Genomic DNA, 21,619 nt, shown 5'->3' on the forward strand with positions numbered 1-21,619 from the left:
TTTTAATCGAACCAGCTTGTTTCGTTTCAAGTTCTCGCGAGCACTTTCCTTCCATTTCTTCCTTCGTGCTTGTAACGCCAGAGGGAATCGAAAAAGAAGAATATTATTTACGGAAAGTATGTTTCGCTGATATTAATGTTTACGCTGCTATCAAATTGTTTCTCGACAGCTTTTAAGATACGTCAGAATGTGCATTCGAATGCAATCGATGGGGTACGATGTCGATCGTGTGCCAAAACGTGCGTAACGATCTGTATTGTACTTGAAAGAACGAATAAAAAAATGTAGAATAAAATGTTTTCGTACGACGCGTACGTTTTCGAAATGATCGAACTTTAATATACACGGGGCACAATATACTCCAACGACACGCTCGTGGGTCGCGACTGCACTAGTGGATCAATTTTTTCTGGAGCACGTGTTCGACATTTCCGTTCAGGAAACAGATTTCTGGTTAAAAGTTACTACTTTTGTCTATTGTACACAATAAAATAGTTAAACGCATGCCCCGTGCGTTGTCAAAGTCGTTCGTATCGAGAAACGAAACCTCGTGCTAACAAATTTTATTCCACGTTCGTTTTGGCGAATTAGGTTATGTCCTGTATAACGACGGGTTCAAGCTAGCCGTGGGACCGATTCGATACTTGCTCATGCTGTTCACTTATTTGGTTCTTTACGACGAACAAATATTTGAGAATTAATTGTTCCTACACCAAAAAGAGAGATACTTTTTCCCCGAAGCGGGAAATATTGTACTCGACGAACAATCTGGAATTTATATTCACGAACACGTATTGAGCTGTATCCCATCGCTAGGCTAACTCGATATTAAAATTACCGTCGTCTAGATCGTAAATATCGTTAGATTTTGTACCTATATACCGTGAGTGGTACAAATAAAAGTTTGCTCAACATTTTTGTGCATAATACTTCGAACGTGTGCAAGATTCTCCGTAGCTGTTTTGCATATTAGCACGCAGAGCTCGCATGATTTCGCCGAATCAATGAACGGAATATTTGTTCGATGCTCAATATTCTTCGGTAGGAATATTATTGCAGATATACACCGCGAATTTTACATTGTTCTCGTTTAAGCATAAAATACCTTTGGTTGCAAATTGCTGGCACATGTTTGCTAAGAAATCGTACGATGTATCCGCGTAATATGCGTAAGTAACAATGTTTTGTAATTGTTTTGTACGATGCTCAAAATAATTGGAGGGTCGTCTGGACCTAATCCAGGGCAAGTCTCAGACATTCATTTGAAAAATACTATTGTATTAACCTTAAAAAGCCTTCGAGAACATGTACCTGTTCCTCTGACTGTTTTGAGCAGTGTACTATAGTTAAATAAAAGAAACGATATCAGTTGACTGCTCGAGGTCGCTTTTTTGACTTTGTATCGTGATTAAAAATTATATCTACGTCTACTTGGCCCTTCGTTCGAGCAATAGAGTGTGCGTCAACAGTTTCGCGCTAAGAGACGATAGATGGCGTTGGAAAGTTTTGCATCGTAGAAAGGCTCAAGAAACGTGAATGCATAGCAAGATCAGAGCTCCAGAAACTTAATAGAGCCGATGGAAAACATATTTTTAGGATAGTCGACATCGTTTAACAATGTTCCTTCGCTTCGTTACCTTCGAGTAAAAAATAACAATCTTCTATAAACGTGTACAAAAACAAACAAGACAGTAAAACGATAGAAAAAAGACAGAATTTATATAAAAGAATTAGAGACGATCACCGAACATTTTCTACTGTGTCGCACCAGCACGGAATTCTGTCTTTTGTGCTTTTAATCCTTGAGAGTGACGCGAGGTTTCGTGGTTCGAAACGGACACATACAATAATCAGACAATAACGAATTCTAAAATGCACAATCGTACAGACACGTCGTTTAGAACATGCATTGTGTTTTCGACGGAACGCCGGGATAGTTGAAAAACACGATTCTAACGGGCTGTAGGATTCTGTGGGAAATAATACTGTTCGTGCCTCGAAAGATGTTCGCGGCGAACATTTTACAAGGTTCGGTGTTATTTGCGGTTGTACTAAAGAAATTGAATATTTCTCACGCTTCTTGTTCGCAAAACTACCGGCAATAGGGACACGCAAGTTTCGAGGTTTGGCGGGAGAACATCTTTCGAAGCATCATCGCCGTGTATAATATAGTAGGGAAGTTTAAATCGTGCTTATAAAACGAGAAAAAAAAAAGAATCATTAGATGCCGTGGTAATCGCGATCGGCAAGGATTAAAATCACGAACACGAGAAACTGTTAGGCTTCTCGACGTGTAAATGCTGTCTCTATTGTACATACACTCGTTTTTCATCAACACCGATCAAATTATAAATCAACGCAACAATTAACATTGTTCGATACTTTACGATAGTGCTGAATCTGTGTACCGTGATTCTTCTTTGCTCGATGAGGCGGCGATTAACAAATTGTTTGACAATTGTAAAAATCTCGATAGACAAATTACAAAGATTTTAAATCGTGAGGTACGAGGTTCGAAAACATTACATACATTGAATAAACACTATCTTAATGTACCTTTATTTTATTCAGAAAATAAAGTCCATAGCTTAACGAGCAATAAATCACATGTTCGATTAATTAAACATTCTGATCGATATATACACCGTTTGTTCAGGATTTTTGCAATCGTCCAATTAATATTGTTACGGCATTAATTCGTTACTTGCGTGAAAGCGTTCTAATTGAATATATCATTGTATTGTCAATTACATTTTAGAAAGTACTTTGTAGTATTTTTATCTCTTAAATGGATTCAATCAATTCCGTCTTTTTACACATCCAGCACGCTTATTATATGTATATATATATATATGTATATGTGTGTATACGTATTCTAAGCGATTCTCGGGTCTGGTTGATCTAACGATACGTATCAATTAGACTAATTTGCTTGTAATCACAATGTATTGCTGTAATTCGAGTCCTAAACTGTATCGACTGGAGCGGAGAAAGCAATCGATTACAATTAAGAAAGAAAGAAATATACCGTTGTAGTCCAGTATCGAGACGAGTTAATCAAAATATAAATAATCGATCTTGATGTCTTCGATATTACAACCCTTTCTTCTCCCATCGCAGCCCTTAAGTCTGGACCGTTTACAAACGTAACAATATCACATGGAGGTTTATAATTGGCATCAATTAGGTCTCTGTTCACTCTGGAACGAGGTGTCTCGGTGCACCCGGGGTTTCGTCTGGCATTTCTGCATATGATTAGCGTCTTCATTTTGTGGCGACAGGTGTGTTTTCTGTGGCGAGGATTGCGCTCTACGTTACCGACGGAAGGTTTGAAGTTGGGGCACAAACGAGGCATACGAGTAGACTTTTCACCTAATGTATTTTTTCGGCCCGTTTCTCTGGGGTCCCGGGACCCCATTAGCATTTTCACAAATGAATTTTAATCCCTTCTATAGTCAACTCACATGGATTTACGCAAAACTACAGCTGTTTGCCCATCGGTACTAATTCAGTGAATAATTTCTCAACTGACCGCCATCCGTGAGAAGAGGACGCTAAAATCACCGCCTTTTTCGCTCACGTATGGCAATTGTTCGAACTGACGTATAAAAAGACAAAAATTAACGAGATACACTCTTCCAAAGTGGAACAAAATGTTAAAAAGATCATGCATCAAATTGTAAGGGGATCCTCGTAAGAAGGCTTTAAACTTTGTAATGGTTTTAATGGGTCGATGATCAACAATGACTAGCTTATGGTCACTGGTGGTCAACAGTGAGGTTGACATCAAGGTCAGCGGTCCAGTGAAGATCCAGAAATGGTCAAGAGGTGAGACCAATCGAAATAGTTTCTTTCTAGACAAGACAATCTTAACTGTTAACTTCAGCTTTGGTCTGACTGGCTTCCCCACCCTTTCATCACCTTAGACATATAAGCAGGGTCACTGCGAAGAATTCTTCAGTCTCGTCGCGGATTCGGGAGTGGGCAAATAGCCTGAAGTGAACCGGGGACCGCTGCTGACCTCTGCTGGCCGCTGCTGACCATTACTGGCCAGCGCTGACCATGGCTGACCATGGCTGACCAGGGCTGACCAATACTGACCAATACTGACCACTACTGACCAGTGCTGACTCGCGTTCCTGTCACTACTGACCACTGCTGACCACTGCTGACCACTACTGACCAGTGCCGGACGGTGATGACTACGGTAAGAACTGTTTAAAAATTCTCTCCCCTCTTCTATTCTATCGTTTGATACCAATTTCGTTTCAATGAACTGATTTTGCCTTGCTTGCCTAACTGCTGTTGCTATAATATGAATATTTTCTTACTTTACAGCTCGTCCAGTGGTAACTATCCTGTATACTGACAACAAGTAGTAAGTCCACTCCACTTATTTATATTTTATTATTTTTATTTGTTTGCTTGATGTGAATTCAACTGTATTTATCTATCTGATTTTATTTGGTTATTATGAATGTTCCTTTTCTATGTTTCTACTTTCACATTGTTTGTCGAATGTATGTGATTGCTTTGATATGTATAGTATTGCAGGATATAATAATGTAGTATTGTTTTCGATCATATACTATATTCGTTTCTACACGATTTCATGAATTTTTATTTTCACCTTCTTGCTCGAATTCTCGTAATATTCTGCGGAGGTACTTCGTTTGATTCTTCCATTTCGTTTGATTGTTTGGTGTTGATTCAATTTGGTGTCTCGATCCAAGTTCCTATCGTTATTACGAATGGTCGTTTTGAGTTGTATCACAATGGGGCGATGTATATACTGTATTCGTTTCGATGATACTGATCATTAGAAGTATGTTCGTTTTGATACGTATAACATGGCGTCGATTGATATGCCATATTTGTTTCGACGACACTGATTAATATAAGATTTCTATTTTTACGTTTAGCCCCTTTAGCTAGGTGATAGATTATTTTTAAGTGTTTATTAAATTTCCTACCATGTCTCACTAATATAAATATTAGTTTTGATTTCAGTTTAAATTTGGATTAATCGCAAGGACACCGAGGGAGAACGCCGCGCCCGCCGAGGGACTTTTAATTCCGAGTTGATTAGTCTTAAGCTTCGTCGCGAGTATTAAAATTAAAGTCGAAGCCTTCTTTATTATACGTGTCTCCGCGTCCTACCAAGCAATTATTCAATAAGTAGCTTGTCTTTCGCTCGTTCCCTCGTTCCTAGCTTCGGTCACCGCTGTTTCATCGATTGAAACATGTGATCGGCCGTGTAGCTGGCCCGACAGATCTAACCGCCTTCCCTTGGTAGCTCGATCCAGGGAAAATGGTACTCTGCTGGAAGGTGTGGAGTATCCGTATCCTGCGGAAACGCATACCTTCCAGCGGAAGTCGACACTGAAACAGAGGTACTCTCTCTTTGTCAGACAACTTGAGTCGGGTCCTTCGGGCTCCCGGCGGGTTGCGTTGGAGCAATGGAGACCTTAGATTCGGAGTCGCAGCCGTCCGTTATCCTGTAGAGATCTAGTTAGCAAGGGCAGTAGGTTCGATCCTCGGATCCGCTGCACGGTTCAGCTTCGCGTCGCGTCGCGTCTCGTCGCGTGTCCCTCAAATTAACTTCGTCCCTCTTTTTGACCAAATAATTGCTTGGTACAACTAAATCAGAACATCCAAGAATGTTCGTTTCCTTCTATCGTCCGAATTTTAGTTTTAACTTGACCAGACTTGAGCATTCGACGTTAATTTTAAGTCCCTATTGTACGCGTCTCCCAATATTGCCAAGTAATTATTTAACAACTAGCTTCTCTCGACTCGTTCTCCGGTTCCTAGCTTCGACCACCACTGTTTCATCGATCGAAACATGTGATCGGCCGTCCAGTTTGTCCGAAAGATCTAGTCGCCTACCCATGATAGATCGATTGCTAGAAATAGGAATCAATCTACCAAGGGCAGTGTTGATTCGATCCGAAGATCTGCTGCACGGTTCAGCATCGCGTCGCGTCGCGTATCCCATAATTTAGCTTCATTCCTTTTTAAACGAAATAATTACTTGGTAGCTAAGCTTAGCTAAAAGGGAGATCGATGGAACTTTGATTCCATCTATCTCCCTTCGGGTCTCCACTCGCAGCAACCTCCTCGTGGTGAGACCTGGTAATCGGTGTTACCCACGATAGAAAAGTTCTTCTTCGTGGGTACACCGAGCTAATGGCTGCGAATTTAAAATAGTTTCTTTAAATTCGATGTCGAATATACCCAAAGTCTTTCTTTACTTATTAAAATATATCATTAGATTGACGTGCAAGAAGATATTTCGCGACGAATACATTTTAGAGTCAAAGTAACCTCGTATATTATGTACTATTTTTACTTTCTCACTGCACTTGCCTGGAGTTGTAGTATTTGTAGTTTTACAGATTCAGTGTTGTTTTCTTACTAATCTATTAAACAAGTTTCTGTTACAGAGCATATTCCTATGGAAGTCTTAGGTTTATAAAGGTAACAATTAAGAATTGCTACAATTTTGTTTAATATTGCTTTGTTTGTGTTTCAGGAAATCATCGTGGGATAAATAGAAGATAGAAGAAAGAAGAATGTATTTCATGTATTTTGTTTCAGATTGCTCAGTTTATGTTTTAATAATTTAGATTTATAGTTAGGTAGGATGTAACGGTATGATTCAGGAAATCTTCGTCGAAGGATCAACAAGGAAGTATATATTTTCTATGTATTTTGTTAGATGATTAGATAGGTAGGATGTAAACGAATTTAGATTTATAGTTAGGCAGGAGTTTTCTATATTAATCATTATATCGGGCGGGCAATACTTTGGTCTATTTCTCTGTTTTGTTGATGAGAATTTAGACGTAAATTCTTTCTCAACAAACTCTTTCGTTGGTTGTTTCCTTCGTTGGTTGCACTTTCGTTTGTTTCTTCTTCGACCAACGATTGTTGGTCATAGATTTTTATTAATGGAGGGTGGTTGGGAATCGGTTAGGGCGGGTCTCCATTCGCAGCAACCTCCTCGTGGTGAGACCTGGGTAATATCATTTAGCGTTTAATTAATAATCGTATCACTCTTAGCTGGGTAATGCAATTATTAATTAAAAACTAAATAATATTAGCAAATTGGCTGCGATCCGCTTTGCATAGATCATCGTAAATATAGAACTTCTTCGGTTAGTTTCGATTCTCATTGATTCATCAAAGATTCAATAGTATTGTCGGAGACAAGGTATACGGATAGATCTTAGTTTAAAGTTTCCCTTGGCATCATTTTGAGGCATGAAAATAAATTTCAACTTTGGTCTATGTTTATCAAAAATATTATTACTGAAAATACATCGACATACAAACAACACAAACGAGGGCCGTAGAATGAATCTAAGCAAACAGTTACGTATAAGATAATTGCATACGATATTATACGCTTCTAACAATTACACAATGAATAATATCACATTCTCCAGATTGCTTCTCTTCCGCGTTGGATCTCTCTACAGTAGCATGGCGATGATATCTATGACTCCAATAAGATCGACAGTTCTCCATTGTCGTTCGACGTATATACACTTTTCTATTTTAGCAACATACAGAGACGTACATAAAATATTCTCTACGCCAATAACGTGTCCTGGGCACCGTTAACAACTATCAAAGATTAAACTTAACCTAGAAATCAGATTTCCAACCATTTTATGTACATTTTCTCCCATTACGGGATACAATTAAATAACAACTCACTAATCTCTGCGCGAGTTCTCGAGTAGATTTCAGTTTGATCGGATTTAAGATTCAACTTGCTTGTCCTGTCGGTCCTTTATAGACTGCGGGCAGAGTTGCCAGCAGTCGGTATAAAATGGCCGCCAGTGAGGATTCGATACACCTTGTGTTTGACAAATTTTGTGTGTGTATATACAGAATATATCGTTCAGTGAATTTAGTTTGTCGGTGCAGGAAGCAACGAGCTTTCTTATCTCGAATTTGTACGGTTCAGTAAAGGGTACAGAAGACTATGATCAACGCGCATCACCGTAAACCTGATACGAATATATTTCCAAGCATTTCGCATTTCTCGTACCTCTGTTCAATTTACTGCCTACTCATATACAGTACATAATTCGAAATTTCCATGTTTTACAATGGAAGAAGCATACTTACACATCATACGGGGCCTCCATATTGTTCTCGACACGTTCACTGGACCAACAAAATAGTCCTCCTCTACTATTAGCGCTTCCGTCGGAGAAACGATGAAATACAATTATTCTACCGGATCTGGCAGGAGATATGTATCATATTCTGTTTCTTTGTTTCTCCACTGGCGGTGTTAGTAGTAGGGAGGACAACTACTGTTTGGTCCAATGTTCATTCGAAACTATTGGATCCAACCAATACCAAACAGTAACAATAGAGCTAATGTGTACAATTAAACAAAAATTAAACGCCATTTATTAGAAGAAACGAGAGGACTGTGTGTTTCGTTTAATATTTTATTTTTAAACACACTACTGGCCTCTAATAGTGGATACAGCAACGAAATACGAACAGTAGGACTGTGTCAAGACAGGGAAAAGGGCATTATATCGTAAGGGCTGCCCTAGACGTGTCTACGTGTCAGCGACTTTAATACCAGGGAGCTTTATCTCTTTTTGGACGACCATTGAAAACTCAGCGAACAGGATTCATTTTTTTCGTAATAATTATGATTGATAAGGATCAGTCTTGTTGATGTCGAATCGGTCCAAGGCTAAACCCCCAGGAATTCCTCCGTTAAAACTTTCAATGTACACTATGGTTCGTGATTCCCGGCAATTTATTCGGATTAACGCGTTTTACGGTTGGCGTCACGTCCTCGCAAAAACACCCGGAAAGTTTTCGACTAACCTCTAATCCCATTAATTCGCAAAACGATTTTACCCATTGGGGTGGGAGGAGGGCGCTGTGATAGAATTCTTTGACTCTCTGCTTCTTGAATTCCATTTAACCATTTAATATTCTTTAGTATAAGTTAATAAATGTTTTGATATTTATGGAATTTATGGAAGCTGTTCCTAGGGATTAGTTTCCGAAATCAAGAAAGTTTTGAAACGATTGCTCTGTTGCTTTACCTGCATGTTGAGTTTTAGGTTACGATTGGTGGGGCCAAGGAGTAAGGTTGGTTAGCTCTGAGTTTGATTTGGATTCTTAAATACAACTTAAACTTAAATCTGGGTTGGATGTGGTTAGGTCGATTAGTCTAGAGTATGATTTAATACTCTCTACGCTTGGTTAGGTTAGGGTACGGCGGAATTAGGTGTTGTTATGTACAGGCTAGATCTCTACCATGTCGGAGTCACTTGGACAGGTTTAAATTTGTCAAATATACAGCAGACTCGGTTTTAGAATATGGGCAAGCTCATTTCATACGTGACAACTCGATAGTCTAGTTATTCACATTGAAAAATGAAATGCCTCCGTTACTTAAACTAGATTCATTCGACGTCACGTAAGGATCTCCTGCATTTCCTCTCTAATGATTCGGTCATTTCACTCGAGATGTCAGCCCAGTTTACAATGCCCTCTTTGCATCATTTCGCATGAAACGAGTGGGTCGTTTAGTACCGCGTCAAATGCGAGACTTCATTACTGTTCATTACCGTTTCCGTGTCACGTATGTAATACCAAACCTTGCTCGTCCGCTACTAATTAAACCTGTTTGTTTAGGCCACGGATCACCCTTCAAGCGGGCCTCTCATCGTTCGCCTCGTGCACATTGCACATGGTCATCGAGAATTCCTCCCGTCGGAGCTCGTTGGTCCCCAGAATGCGATTTTCCGGTACGGTGTAGGTGGTCCTTCTGGCAAGCTTCAAAGACTCTAGACCAGGATACCACTTTAACAGTCGCCACCATTTCTTTCCGGAACCGTCGACGCTCGATACTTTCACCGTCGTGTATTTGGCTGGCACAGACCTTCTCGAATCCTCGTTCTTCCGATCCCTGAAAGAGCCCTTATTGCGGACGTCATCGACTATCTTCGTGTCTCTGATCTCCCTACCGTTCGATTCCGTCAGTTTCTTCTCGGTTTTCCGAGCCTTCGTCGTCGTCTGTTCCATCAACGAGGTGGTCTGCTTCGGGCCATCGTCCCGGCCAGAATTCCCGGAACAATCCGTGCTCTCGCGAGGCAGCGCAGTGCCTGCCGTAGCAGCTGTCCTGGAGCTGTAGGTGCCCATCATCCTTGGCTGGGATTTGGATAGACTGGAGTAGGAACGTTGACCGTTTCGAAGCGCCATACCTGGGAGCCTGCAGCCCTTCCACAGTGTTTCCTGAAAAAACAAAATTACAGCTCGTTGGTACGTGGGCTGGAACGGCGGGCGAAGGGTCGATCAGGGTTCTTCTTCGTTCGCGTTGCTATTGCACAGAGATCCACACACTGTCGAGATGAGGGAAAAAGCGTAGGAGTTTCCGGGATTCCCCCTTACACGTTCGAGGACGATGATTGTGGAGATTTTAATAGATAAAAGTTAGACACTACTTTGCCCCTTCACTCCAGGGAGTCGACGTGTCTGAAGAAGATTTGTTTCAAGTAATAAGAAAGGGGATTTCTATAATGGTGGGACTTCAAAGTCCTTGGAGCATTGGAGCATTAGCTTTGGGCCATCATGGGTCCCACAGTCATTGACACAGAAATATGAGGCTAAATTAAGAGAAGAGAAGTATCATTCTCATATGTACTTTGGGATTCCCAGAGTCTCCTTATTGCGTACTTGATAATAGCCACTATGGAGGGTTTGGTCAGTAGAAATCTCATACCACAAGATTCCAGTAGTGGAAATGCTCCAGCCCTAGGGGGCGACACTGCTACACTCTAAGTTCAGCACGATGAGAGATGAGGTAGACTAGTATGACGGTGGGTATATTAATCGTTGCAAGCAATTTTCTTTCAACTCGTGGCAGAGCGAACAAAAGATACTGTTTTAATCAATGAATGCTACTAAATCGGAGGGGGTAAAGTTCCCAACGACAGAACAATTGGTTAGACTTCCATTGTTGTATCTCTGGTTGGCTCCGCCATAAAGTGCAGCGAGTGGTACACAGAAAATATCTGCAACGGCTAGAAATAGCAGATAAAATTCGCGGACCCTTAGCTTCCGTCACTCAAGCGTGCGCTACCCCGTCTTTGCACCTCGCTGCTCTTAACGAGGTCGCTGTATCTCTTCCACTGCGCTTCCTTTCGAGTTCCATCCACCCACGGGGAGACACGACGTTACTCACCATGAAAGCAACGCGGAATTTGTTGGACATGATGTTGTAGAGAATAGGGTTAATCGTCGTGGACACGTAGTAGAAAACGCCAGATATGTAGGTCATGAGAAGATGGAAGTTCTCTATCCATATGCTGTTCGAGGATATACGGTCTGGTTTCGTACCGTATATGTAGACCAGTCGTTGCACGTGAAATGGCGCCCAGCAGACGAAGAATGCTATCACCACCGCGACTGTAACAGAGTTAACGTGATTTAGTTGATTGAATATTCTTCGCTGTGAAGTCAAGGACGAGCAATCAGTAGCAGTTTACGTTCTAATTGATGTCAAGGAAACATAATTTATTTATTGGCATGGTTGTAATTGGCCCAAAGCACCGTTCGATAGAACTTGGAATCTTGTGTTTGAACGTAGTATATATCTATGCACTTTCTACGTATGGCTACAAAATGGATTCGTGAAACAATGTGATGGAATTGTTGCATTAAATCATCCAGTCATACATTTTGATCGCGATAGGAAGCATGATTTTCCATTAACAATCGGCCATAAATTACCATTCATTTCCACTAAATTTAACTACTCAAGCACCGGAGTTTACCAAACGCCAACATATTGCACTTAACATGCGTCGAAGGGACGCCAATATTAATGGCGTTTTGCGTACAACGTTGTGAACGAAATGTTGCAAAAGCGAATCACCAAGCGACTTTGTAGATTCTTGACGTAATAGATAGGAAATATGTTTTCTAACAGTCATTATTAATGTAAAATATTATTTTGATCAATCTCTAGCAAGAATTCCATTTTATTTTTTTTATTCTTGCGAGTATTATTCAGCAGGGAATTCCATATAAGTATCAAGTTTAAACAGCTCAAATGGCGTTGAAAGTAAACGATAATAATCAATGCCTTGCCGAGCAGTTCATTAATAATCAAGGCCGAGGAAGGTTTTTTAATTTAAGAAAGTACTTACTTCCATAAAAGAAAGAACATCTTAAAAAGTAATGCTCCAGGTTTTAACAGCCATTATTAAATGCTTCTTTTGCAGAGACTGAAGTCCTGTTGTTATTAATTCTTTTTTTAACAAGATTGAGAGTCACTGGTTCAGGGGTTAATATTTCTACGCAAGCCAAGTATTTTAAATGGACTTTGGGCAGAAAAAAAAAATCCAAACGACAATTCTTTTCGAGATGCAGCTGCACGTTGTTATTAACCTAATCTTTTTCTTGAACTTTAAAGTTCCACGTCCAACGGACTAATTAAAACAATTTTATTCCTTGCTGTAAAAGTCTTCTCTGTCCAGTAACTTCTAGATAATTTTCAACGTTTGTTATTATTAATTTATGAATAGAAGTGATTTAAAAAAACGAGAAAAGTGAAGTTAGTAGAAAATATATTTCGTGTTCCGACTCCCCCCCCCACTTTGATAAACAATATTCTAGGAAGTTAAGGGAATATTTGCTTAAATTTTCTGCCACGAAAGGTTCAGCCACGTGGTAATTAACGAAGCAATTAAGGAGGGATTTATACTTCGTGAAGGCTTTCCACGTGCTTGCTGGATGAGTAATTAAAGGTGGTTTTCTTCCGTCAAACGCAATAAACTGCGGGTCTTTTCTGGTTACGTTTACACAAAAAGACAGCAAGAATATTGGTGTAAATATCTGTATATGGTTGTCATGTTTAAAATAAATATTTCAGCAAACGCAATTTGTACTAGCCCTCTGGTGGCGAATGCGAGACTTAATGTCAGAGGATTATGGGTAGTTATAAGTCCACCTCATCCGCCAGTCTATTGCACTACTGGCGAGGTGATTTATTATTTATTGTAGCACGATGATTCAATTATATTCTTCATTTTCATTAGTCGGTATTAGCTGCCTCGTGCCCTATTAATTTCCCGGCGTTATTAGTAAACGCTAAACAGCACTTGTTGCCATCGAATATCGTCCATTAATGAATAAGAACTTCTAAACGAGCCACGTACTAACTGCAAAAACGCGTCCCGGTTTTCCCATTCCCAGGGTTAATTAATTTACGAGATAGGGGTACAGCTACACGTTAGAAATCCTCATCGACCCTTGTCGAAGTCAGGTTAAGAGGTTCGGAGGCTAATTCGATAAAATTCATATCAATCAATAATAATCATCGGTCCCCCGGCTATTTATCGACCAGCTATAATCATGGAGCGCCGTATATGTTTTCTCGAACCGATTATTAATCGTTTGCGGCGTCGACAGGGGGTAAATTCGATATCGACGACCGTGACGCAAAAAAGTCACCCGATTACGCGAGAGGAATTATGTATCAGGCCATCCTCAAAGTTCTGAATTTGGGGCAGAAAGCAATATCTCAAACATATGAATTTAATGAAAAAAATTGTCCCCCTCCACGCTCCAAAACGTCTTATTCTTTCGGCCATCGCTATGGAACTTCTTTGATAGTTTATTCAAATATTGTTTACCCATTAGAAAGTTCTTGGAATTAAGATTAATTGCGCAATCTCTTAGAGTGTAATGAAAAATGCCCAGGGTAATGAAATGTTTGAACATCTGTTGACATAACGTCCCAGCATAAAAAATTAAGTGTCTCGTAAAGCGTTTTAAACGATCGTACCCTAATATTTTTATAGGCGGAACGACGAGAGGAATTGATTTATGTAAAATGAAAATTTAAAAAGCAAGAAATACTGTTAGAATTATATTTATCTCTAGTTTGAGGTTAGGCTTTGAACTGGCCAATCAGGGCCAAGTTCTCGAAGGAAGTTATAGGTTAGAAATTCTCGATTTGCAAACACCTCATAAGGGCGCCAAAATTAAACGATATCGATAGGTCGCGTATGATCCAAGTTTCGTAACCTCGCATTATTGACCATGATATTACGAAATTGCAATATCTCGATGATTAAATCTCGTATCGATCTAGTCTTCGAACCGTGCATTCATCACCTGTTGGCGTTTATCGCACGGTGGATGATAGTCTGGGAAAAATTGACAAATGACCGGGTAATATTGACGATGGGCTATCATCGCGCGGGAAATGTGTGGCTTTGCCTATATTACACATTTTTCATCGTGAATTTTTATAGCAGGATTAACGTTAACTGGTTTCCTTGGACTCGGTTTTAAATCAAGTCGGACATTTTTACACCATTATTCGAGTAACAGTTTGCTCAGATATACGCCGATCAATAAATAAAAACAAAATCGAAAAGAAGATATTTGAATTTATACAGCTACAATTGCAGATGCCTTAGAGATTTTGGGATCCTCGATTCTGTCGTTTTGTGGATTGTAAACGTGCTGGAAGTAACTTTGTCATCCATTACATCCCATCAGCATCTTCCTGGCCGAGAAGTTCACGCTTTTGGCGTTTATGGGGGCGAAGTTCGAGGCCATTTTTCACCACTTGTCGAAGTGATCGATCACTTCTTCCGGTTTCACGGCTAATCTCCCCCATCGTGACCCTCGGATTTCGTTTGATTAGTTTTCGAATGGTCTGTTGTCAGAACTTTCGACAGTGACTCTCCCCCGTCCTGGATGGTGCTTAGCACGTTTAATTGCAGTGGAAATCGTTGTTACAAATTACGAGACGCGTATTATTCTCTGATAGAAACAAATTTTTTTTCTTGATTTCTTGATTCTTACTTTGGCGAATGTTGTACGCAGTCGAAGCAAGGGCCATTAATTTTAGCACACCCCGTGTATGTGTACATTATCTTCGATTTTACCCCTTGGCACGCAAGTCAAATAAAACATTTACTATCCGGCCCTTCTTGTAACAAGTTTGCCAAAGCCTGTTTGAGAACAGATAAATAAGAGGAGGCAAAAATAAGTTGCTGGAAAACGAAAAACTATAGATCAGGCCGTTGTTTCTCAAACTTTTTTTTATGCTCGTGGCCCCCTTATGAGTTTTTATTTATCTTCGTTGCCTGAAACCTCTCGTGATTGCCATTCCTTGGCAAAATAACAGTATACTTAACGATTATTTTTAAAGATTTTTCAATTCATGAAAAGGACTGTTGGATCTCATTTGTCAAATTGCAGAGGTTTAAATTAAAGCAAGCTTTGAAAAATTATCGATTCTATTATGTTTAATTAACATACACGACAGAGGAAGGGAGAATTTTTAATTAAAAGGAAACCAGAGTGTAGTATAGTTGTGGAGGTAATCTTATTATTAATAAGAAACTGAAGGATATGAAGACAGAGTCAGTTGGTAATTGCTGGCTATGCAGGGAGAACTTTCCTCCTTCGTTACATCCCCTTTAACTTTTCAATTAGGTAGCCTGGTTTTGGTCCACCCATTCGAACGAGGTCCTTCCATGCGACTGGGGTGGCAGGAAGGGATTATGGCGCTGGGAGGGCAGGGGGGTGGAAAAGAGACGGTACACAATAAGGACGTCTCGTCCTGTTTCTGCTAAATGGACTCATCAATAAGTTGCTCTAAAACTTAAAGCCTTGACTTAGATTTCAGAGCTAGAATGTACAGGAGGAAGGTTGGCTCAATAGCTCTCTGATAGTGAATGCAGGAGGTTGTCACAAAGTGTTATCTGAAAGGATGATGAACGATTTTCTGGGTAAGAGCTTTACCCAGGGAGTTAATACTGGTGTGATTTTCATACCGATATTATGACAGCAAAGCTGTACCGAAACTGATATATTACGTGTATCGGTTGAGCAGGGCTGGATCACGTTTAGTGTGAGGTTAGTTTACGTATGTATCAGGCGAGTTGTTAGATTCCACTTGTATTAGGTAAATTTGATCTAAACTAAGCAGTACGTGGTCATTCTATATTTATATTACATTGCTGATAGCCAAATTAGGTCTACGTAAGAGTCAGGTTAAACTCAGGTGACATAGTTATTGACCCCCCCTTCATCCAAGTAACTAATGCTCATATTATGATTAGACCTGGTGACTATGGGCCTCCGGCTTCTTAGGAATCATAATTGTACAATGACATTAGGTGGAGATGATGTGGGGGGCCGTTCTAATCATAGCGACACTGTGCTGTGCCTTGATGGCTCCAAGGGTTCCAGCACCGCATTTGAGGCCATTATATGATTTTTGGTCGGTGCAAAGTTTAACCAGACCCTGCCACATGGTCAGGGTACCCCGTGAAAAATTTTTCACGCGTAATAAAAATGGTTTGGCGTTAGTTAGCCTCGTGTACGCGTAAATGCAGTCGCGCCACGATCGATACGACTAATCTAATTTTTGAGAACGTCACCAGCACTGTTCTGTTTTGTATACGTTTCTTAGGACCATGATAAACGAGCACCCGCGACAGTGTTTTGCTACTGTTTCGACCAAGTCTTGCAAGAAAGGAGATCCCGGAGTCGTGGGTCTCAAATTTAATGATACATTTGCTAATGAATTATTGAGATCCTTCATCCAGGACCTACGGAACCGGTCGGGGCAGAGTAATGTAAACTAAAATTCTCGTTTATCATGCTACGAAGGACTCGGGTACGACTGGAAAATATTAGCTAACGATTTTCAGTGCGTCTAATTATGATACGTCTACACGAGGTAGCTAATGGCTGTGCTAGGTCTAGACTAGGTAACTAACGATTAAATCCAGTCTACACCAGGTCATATTAGGCCTTAATGAGGTAGATGACCGTGTTAGGTCTAGAAAAGGTAGCTAATTTCTATATAAGGTCTGGGTTAGATGTCTAATGATCGTGCCAAATCCAGATGAAGTAGTTAATCACCGAGTTACGTCTGGACAAAGTAGCTAATACTTATGGTAGAATTACGCGAGGTAACTGTTGGAGCTACCAGGTCTAGACGAAGGAGATAATCATGTTAAAGTTGGGTGAGGTGACTAATGATCCTGTTAGGTATGGATTAACTCTGTTCAAGGATGTAGAGAAATAGATTGAGGGCTATTAACTTTTTACTACGGAGAGATAGATTAGCTATATTTGTTTTATGTCCTGGGGAAGTCTACTTGAATCTGTTAAGTGTCCTCATGTAGGAGTTATTGAAGACATCGTCGTCCAAATAGAACAAATGAAAAAATGATGATAAAATCCGATTTCACAAAAGGAATATTAAAATTAATTATGGATAAAGATGGAGATATTTTATTATCTTTCGATTGAAATTTCTCAAATCGACCGAAACGATCTCTGCTTGTTGCCTTACGAGCCAGTTTAAACTAGCAAAACGTCAATATTCGTAAATCATGGTTGATCGTTGTTTGAACAGCGCTGTATACATATACTTAAGCTTCTATTACAAACAGTATACTAAAATAGCGACGGTGTCCCATCCTGCGTAGAGTAGACTTTATTGCTACGTAAAAGCAATTCGATGAATACAATGTTCGTGCAGTCTACAGAACATTACTTTCCAGCACAAACGAACTATTTTACTTTATTTCTTCCCTCTCCATCATGGCGGGGCCACAGAGGGAACAAATAAAAACGATATTTTTCAACTAAAGTATCATGTCATTCATCTTCGACGCAGAAATGTTCTTTTTTAAAAAGTGGAGCATATTTAAAAAATTTTCTAAATTGCCATTCATGTTTCATCCATTGCAAATGGCCGTTCGTTTCGTGGTCTTGGAACATAAAATACGGTTGTGCAATATACTAACCAGGAAGACGTTTCTCAAGAATAAATTTTCGACTCATTTATGCAGTTTTACTTTGGTAAGGGTTCAAAGTGTAGTCGAATTTATTAATGACGCACAGATTCGTCGAACGACACCGAAACGGAGTCATTAAATTGGCGAAGAATTTGGTAACATTTCCTGGTACAGTTGCTCGCGGATAACATTTATATTATAATCAATTAGTATACATTAATTGTGGCTGTTGGTGATAATAATGTCGATTACCATCTGCGACTATTGCTGCATCACGGTGTCATAAATCGCGTAATCGGCCCATTAAAGTTTCGATGCGCTTTAAAGGTCGCCGAGATTATCTGTCGTATTTATATACGCTGTTAGCTATTTTGCAACAAAGGAAACAGATAGGTGTAATTACAGTCTCTGGTTATATCTAGGGAGAAAGCAAATTAGGTTTGGCGATCAAATGCTGTACAATGTCTATTTGATCGCGAAGTCTAATAAAGCCCATTTCTGTGTAATTATTAGCGTTAATTTTGGGGTAGAAACTGCGTGAAATACTTTGGAGCAAAGCTGGTAAGTCAATGGCGCCCTGATACTGAAACCCGACAAGGCGCCATATTTAAAAATCAAACGTTAACCTCACCACCTCGATCATATATAAAATTTAATAAATAAAACAAGAAATTTTGTTCGTAATAACGATGCAAAACATTCCTACATATCATGGTTCAAAATTAGATAGCGGAATGCAAACATTTTATACGTTTCGAGCATAAAAACAAACGAGAATAAAATGTTAATCTTTCTGGTCGATGAAGCAATATATAATTCTTTTTTTTATCGATCGTATAGTTTCGGAATAAATTCCCAAAAATTACTTTTCGGCAGAGAAAGACGACCACCTCCTTCGAAATGTTTAATTTTGTATAAAAAAAATATTTACGTTGGAAATACTGAATTTGCATGAAACTATGTTGTTTTCGGTTCGTTTATGAGGCACGTTCGAACTCAGAACCGCTGGCATCTTTGGGGATTTAATATTCCGTTACTGTCTTTCCGAAATTCCTCTTCCATTCTTGCTGAATAAAATGCAAAATTTCCGAGAGGTCGTGTATTAAAACAATATTCATTTTTGGGCAATATCTCATGAAAACGATCGTGTTTACCCCAACTACCGTCGAGAATCCAGAGGCCCGATTCCAAGGCAAACGATTACCATTTAATAATAACGTACAAACGAAGGAAGTGATGAACTTTAGTACTACTTTCGTAGTGGTACCATTCCCAGACTTTACAAAACGAATTTCATGTTTTCCATTGGGTCCCTTGCGCTAGAAAAATTCTCGAGGAAAAGAAACAGGTTTTCCATCTTGGAACTACAGACTTTCAATAACAAAGGAAGATTTGTCGTAATATTTCTCTTTTAAGGGGGTTGTGTATGAATAGAAATGAGATTTGACTTTTTATGGAAATTTTTGATATCCTGGAGTATTTAAAAGTCCATCAGTTTCCGTTCGAAATGTTTTCTGGTAAAAATGGTGAGAATTTCTAAAAAATCGTAGTCAGTGTTAAAAAATACGCTGTGTATAATCCCAGGATTTACCTGGACATTCGATTTTTGAATAGCTTTTTGAGATCAAAGGGGGTTACTTTTTGTGTGTAGGATAACACTGAAAACAGAAAAAGTTTAATCTCTTTCAATGTATATAAAAAAGGAAAGGGTTGACAAAGACAAGTTTAAAGGGTTGTTATTCTAATTTAGCAACGATTTACGATTTTTGAAATATTTAAAAAAAAAAGAATATAAAACCAAAAATTGTTGGTCTTGGGAATCTGACCCAAATTCTAACCAAACTTTTCCAACACTCTTGCTTCGATAATCAGCTTTCATACTGCTTCATTATCTCCGAGAAACTGAAAAACTTCTTAATTTAAAAATGATAGGGGGGTGAGTGGAAGAACTGATTAAAATTTGATCGCAAAATCAGTGAACAGTGTTGAGGTTCCTCTATCCTCATTAACCCACACGAAGCAGGGCTTGAAAACAGTTATAAAACAGTTGCAATGACTTTTTATTCCGAATAACTCTTACAAAGGACCTAAATTTCGGTCTTATATCGAGACAATACAGTTTCGACGCATAATCGAGAACAAATTGGCCAGCGAAATTTGGTAAAGGTTCTGCAACTCACCGAGCATCTTCACGACTCTCCTGGACGACCTGCCAGGCTGATGCTTGCAGCTTCCGCCCTCCTCCCTGCCAGGTCTCCTCTTCATCATGTTCGACTTCTTGAGCTTCAGCCCGATGAGGATGTAGAGCACAGTGATTAGGCTCATTGGCACCACGAGGAAGAATATGGTGGACAGCTGGAACGAGTACCTCACCAAGGTCCTCTTCAAGGTGCACATCACCATAGTAGGGTCTACCTCGTGTTCGACGATGCCGAACTGTAGGGCCTGGGGCAGTGCAAACGACAGTGCCACCAGCCACACGATCAGGATCAGCTTTACCACCCTGGACAGCTTGGACATGGTGTGGGCGAGGAAAGGATGACAAATGGCCACGTATCTCTCGATGGTGAACGCGGTGATGGTGAGCACCGACGCGTTGGTCGACGTCTCCGCCGCCAGGCCACGCAAAATGCAGAATCTCTCGCTGAATATGTAGCAGTACTTGCACCAGACTAAGTAGATCTCCCCTGGCAGGCCGGAGACCAGCAGCAACAGGTCCGACACCGCCAGACTGAATAGATAGTAGTTGGTCGCTGTGTGCATCGACTTGTTGCGCGCGATCACGATGCACGTGCTGATGTTGCCGATCAGACCGGTCACAAAGATCGTCACGTAGATGATGGTCACTGGGACGACTATGTAGAGCGAGTCTCTGCGAGAAGGCATCTGTTGGACCTTCTTCACCGGGTTCTCGAGCCTATTGCGATAGCTGTCGAATTCCTTCAAGTCGTAGATGGACTCGCTGCTCAGATCGGTGGTCATCATGCCTAGGAAGTCCATAGTGGTGAGTTCTATCTCGCCTTCGATCATATTGATTGTTTGCTCGCGCGGATAGTCATCGATTGATCATATTATCTTGGACACTGATTGAGGGATCGTTCGGTGGCCGTAGGATGGCGGTCCTCGGGAGGGGCGAGACAACTCGTTCGGTCCATTTAAGGGCCAGGGCACGCGGCTACCGGTTTCCACGCGAACTGGTTTTTTCAGTTTCGCGAAACGAAACGCTGTTGTTGTTGGGCACGGTGACACAGGGATTCGATGACACCCGGTGATTTTTTAAATTACGTATGGGATCACACGGGGGATCGTCGAACCGTCACGGGCGCCGCGCGAATCACGACTGAGGATGCCACCGGCGCGACCTACGACGCCGGTCTACGGTCGCTTCTGCGCGCCTCCATACGAGGGACGCGTCCACGCGCTCGACAACTTCTCCCTCGTGTTTCCTTATGCGCGTCCTTGTCCGTCCTCTGGCCTGTAAATATTGTGTCAAACGAATTAATCTTTCGTGGCGTGAAAGGCGATTTTTTACTGTTTTGATGACCCAAGAAAAAATTGATTATCAATTTTGTTTGAAATTTAAATGAGGAACGAACGTTTCTTTTGTCTTTGGGATTCGAGGAAACGCCGCGAGGCGCACGAAGCGTCCACTGGAGCTGATTTTCTGTCGTTCGAGTTGGTTGGGTTGAGTTCGAAAACGTTTTTGTTGCGATCTTCTGATTTTTATGTATTTTTAGAGCCTCCATTGTTGGAACTGCTGTTCGTTGGTAGAAAAATAAGTAATAAGT

The 21,619-nt window shown here is 40.4% G+C and overlaps 1 protein-coding gene across 2 annotated transcripts; it reads right to left on the reverse strand.

Moving 5' to 3' along the window:
- Positions 1–7,355: 7,355 nt before the first annotated feature.
- Positions 7,356–21,201, reverse strand: LOC122396526 (pyrokinin-1 receptor-like). Of its 2 annotated transcripts, XM_043395038.1 has the most exons (4): positions 20,012–21,201; positions 11,237–11,460; positions 10,020–10,287; positions 9,778–9,961 (listed from the first exon to the last, which is right to left on the reverse strand). In XM_043395038.1, the coding sequence occupies exons 1-4, from the start codon at positions 20,859–20,861 to the stop codon at positions 9,906–9,908; spliced, it is 1,398 nt and encodes a 465-aa protein (XP_043250973.1). In that variant the 5' UTR covers positions 20,862–21,201; the 3' UTR covers positions 9,778–9,905. The 2 variants fall into 2 exon arrangements, with proteins under 2 accessions (XP_043250971.1, XP_043250973.1); XM_043395036.1 differs by having other exon boundaries at positions 7,356–10,287.
- Between the last annotated feature and the right edge of the window lie 418 nt (positions 21,202–21,619).

Source organism: Colletes gigas, unplaced genomic scaffold, assembly GCF_013123115.1.
Source record: "Colletes gigas isolate AHSC1104 unplaced genomic scaffold, ASM1312311v1 Colletes_gigas_Sc00007, whole genome shotgun sequence".
Taxonomy (NCBI): domain Eukaryota; kingdom Metazoa; phylum Arthropoda; class Insecta; order Hymenoptera; family Colletidae; genus Colletes; species Colletes gigas.

Excerpts from the sequence above, each read along its gene's own strand:
- LOC122396526 (XM_043395036.1), bottom strand. The coding sequence starts at position 20,861 with ATGATCGAAGGCGAGATAGAACTCACCACTATGGACTTCCTAGGCATG. Across the intron at positions 11,461-20,011 it reads GAGAGTCGTGAAGATGCTCG|TCGCGGTGGTGATAGCATTC; the intron begins GTGAGTTGCAGA and ends ACTCTGTTACAG. Across the intron at positions 10,288-11,236 it reads AATTCCGCGTTGCTTTCATG|GAAACACTGTGGAAGGGCTG; the intron begins GTGAGTAACGTC and ends TTGTTTTTTCAG.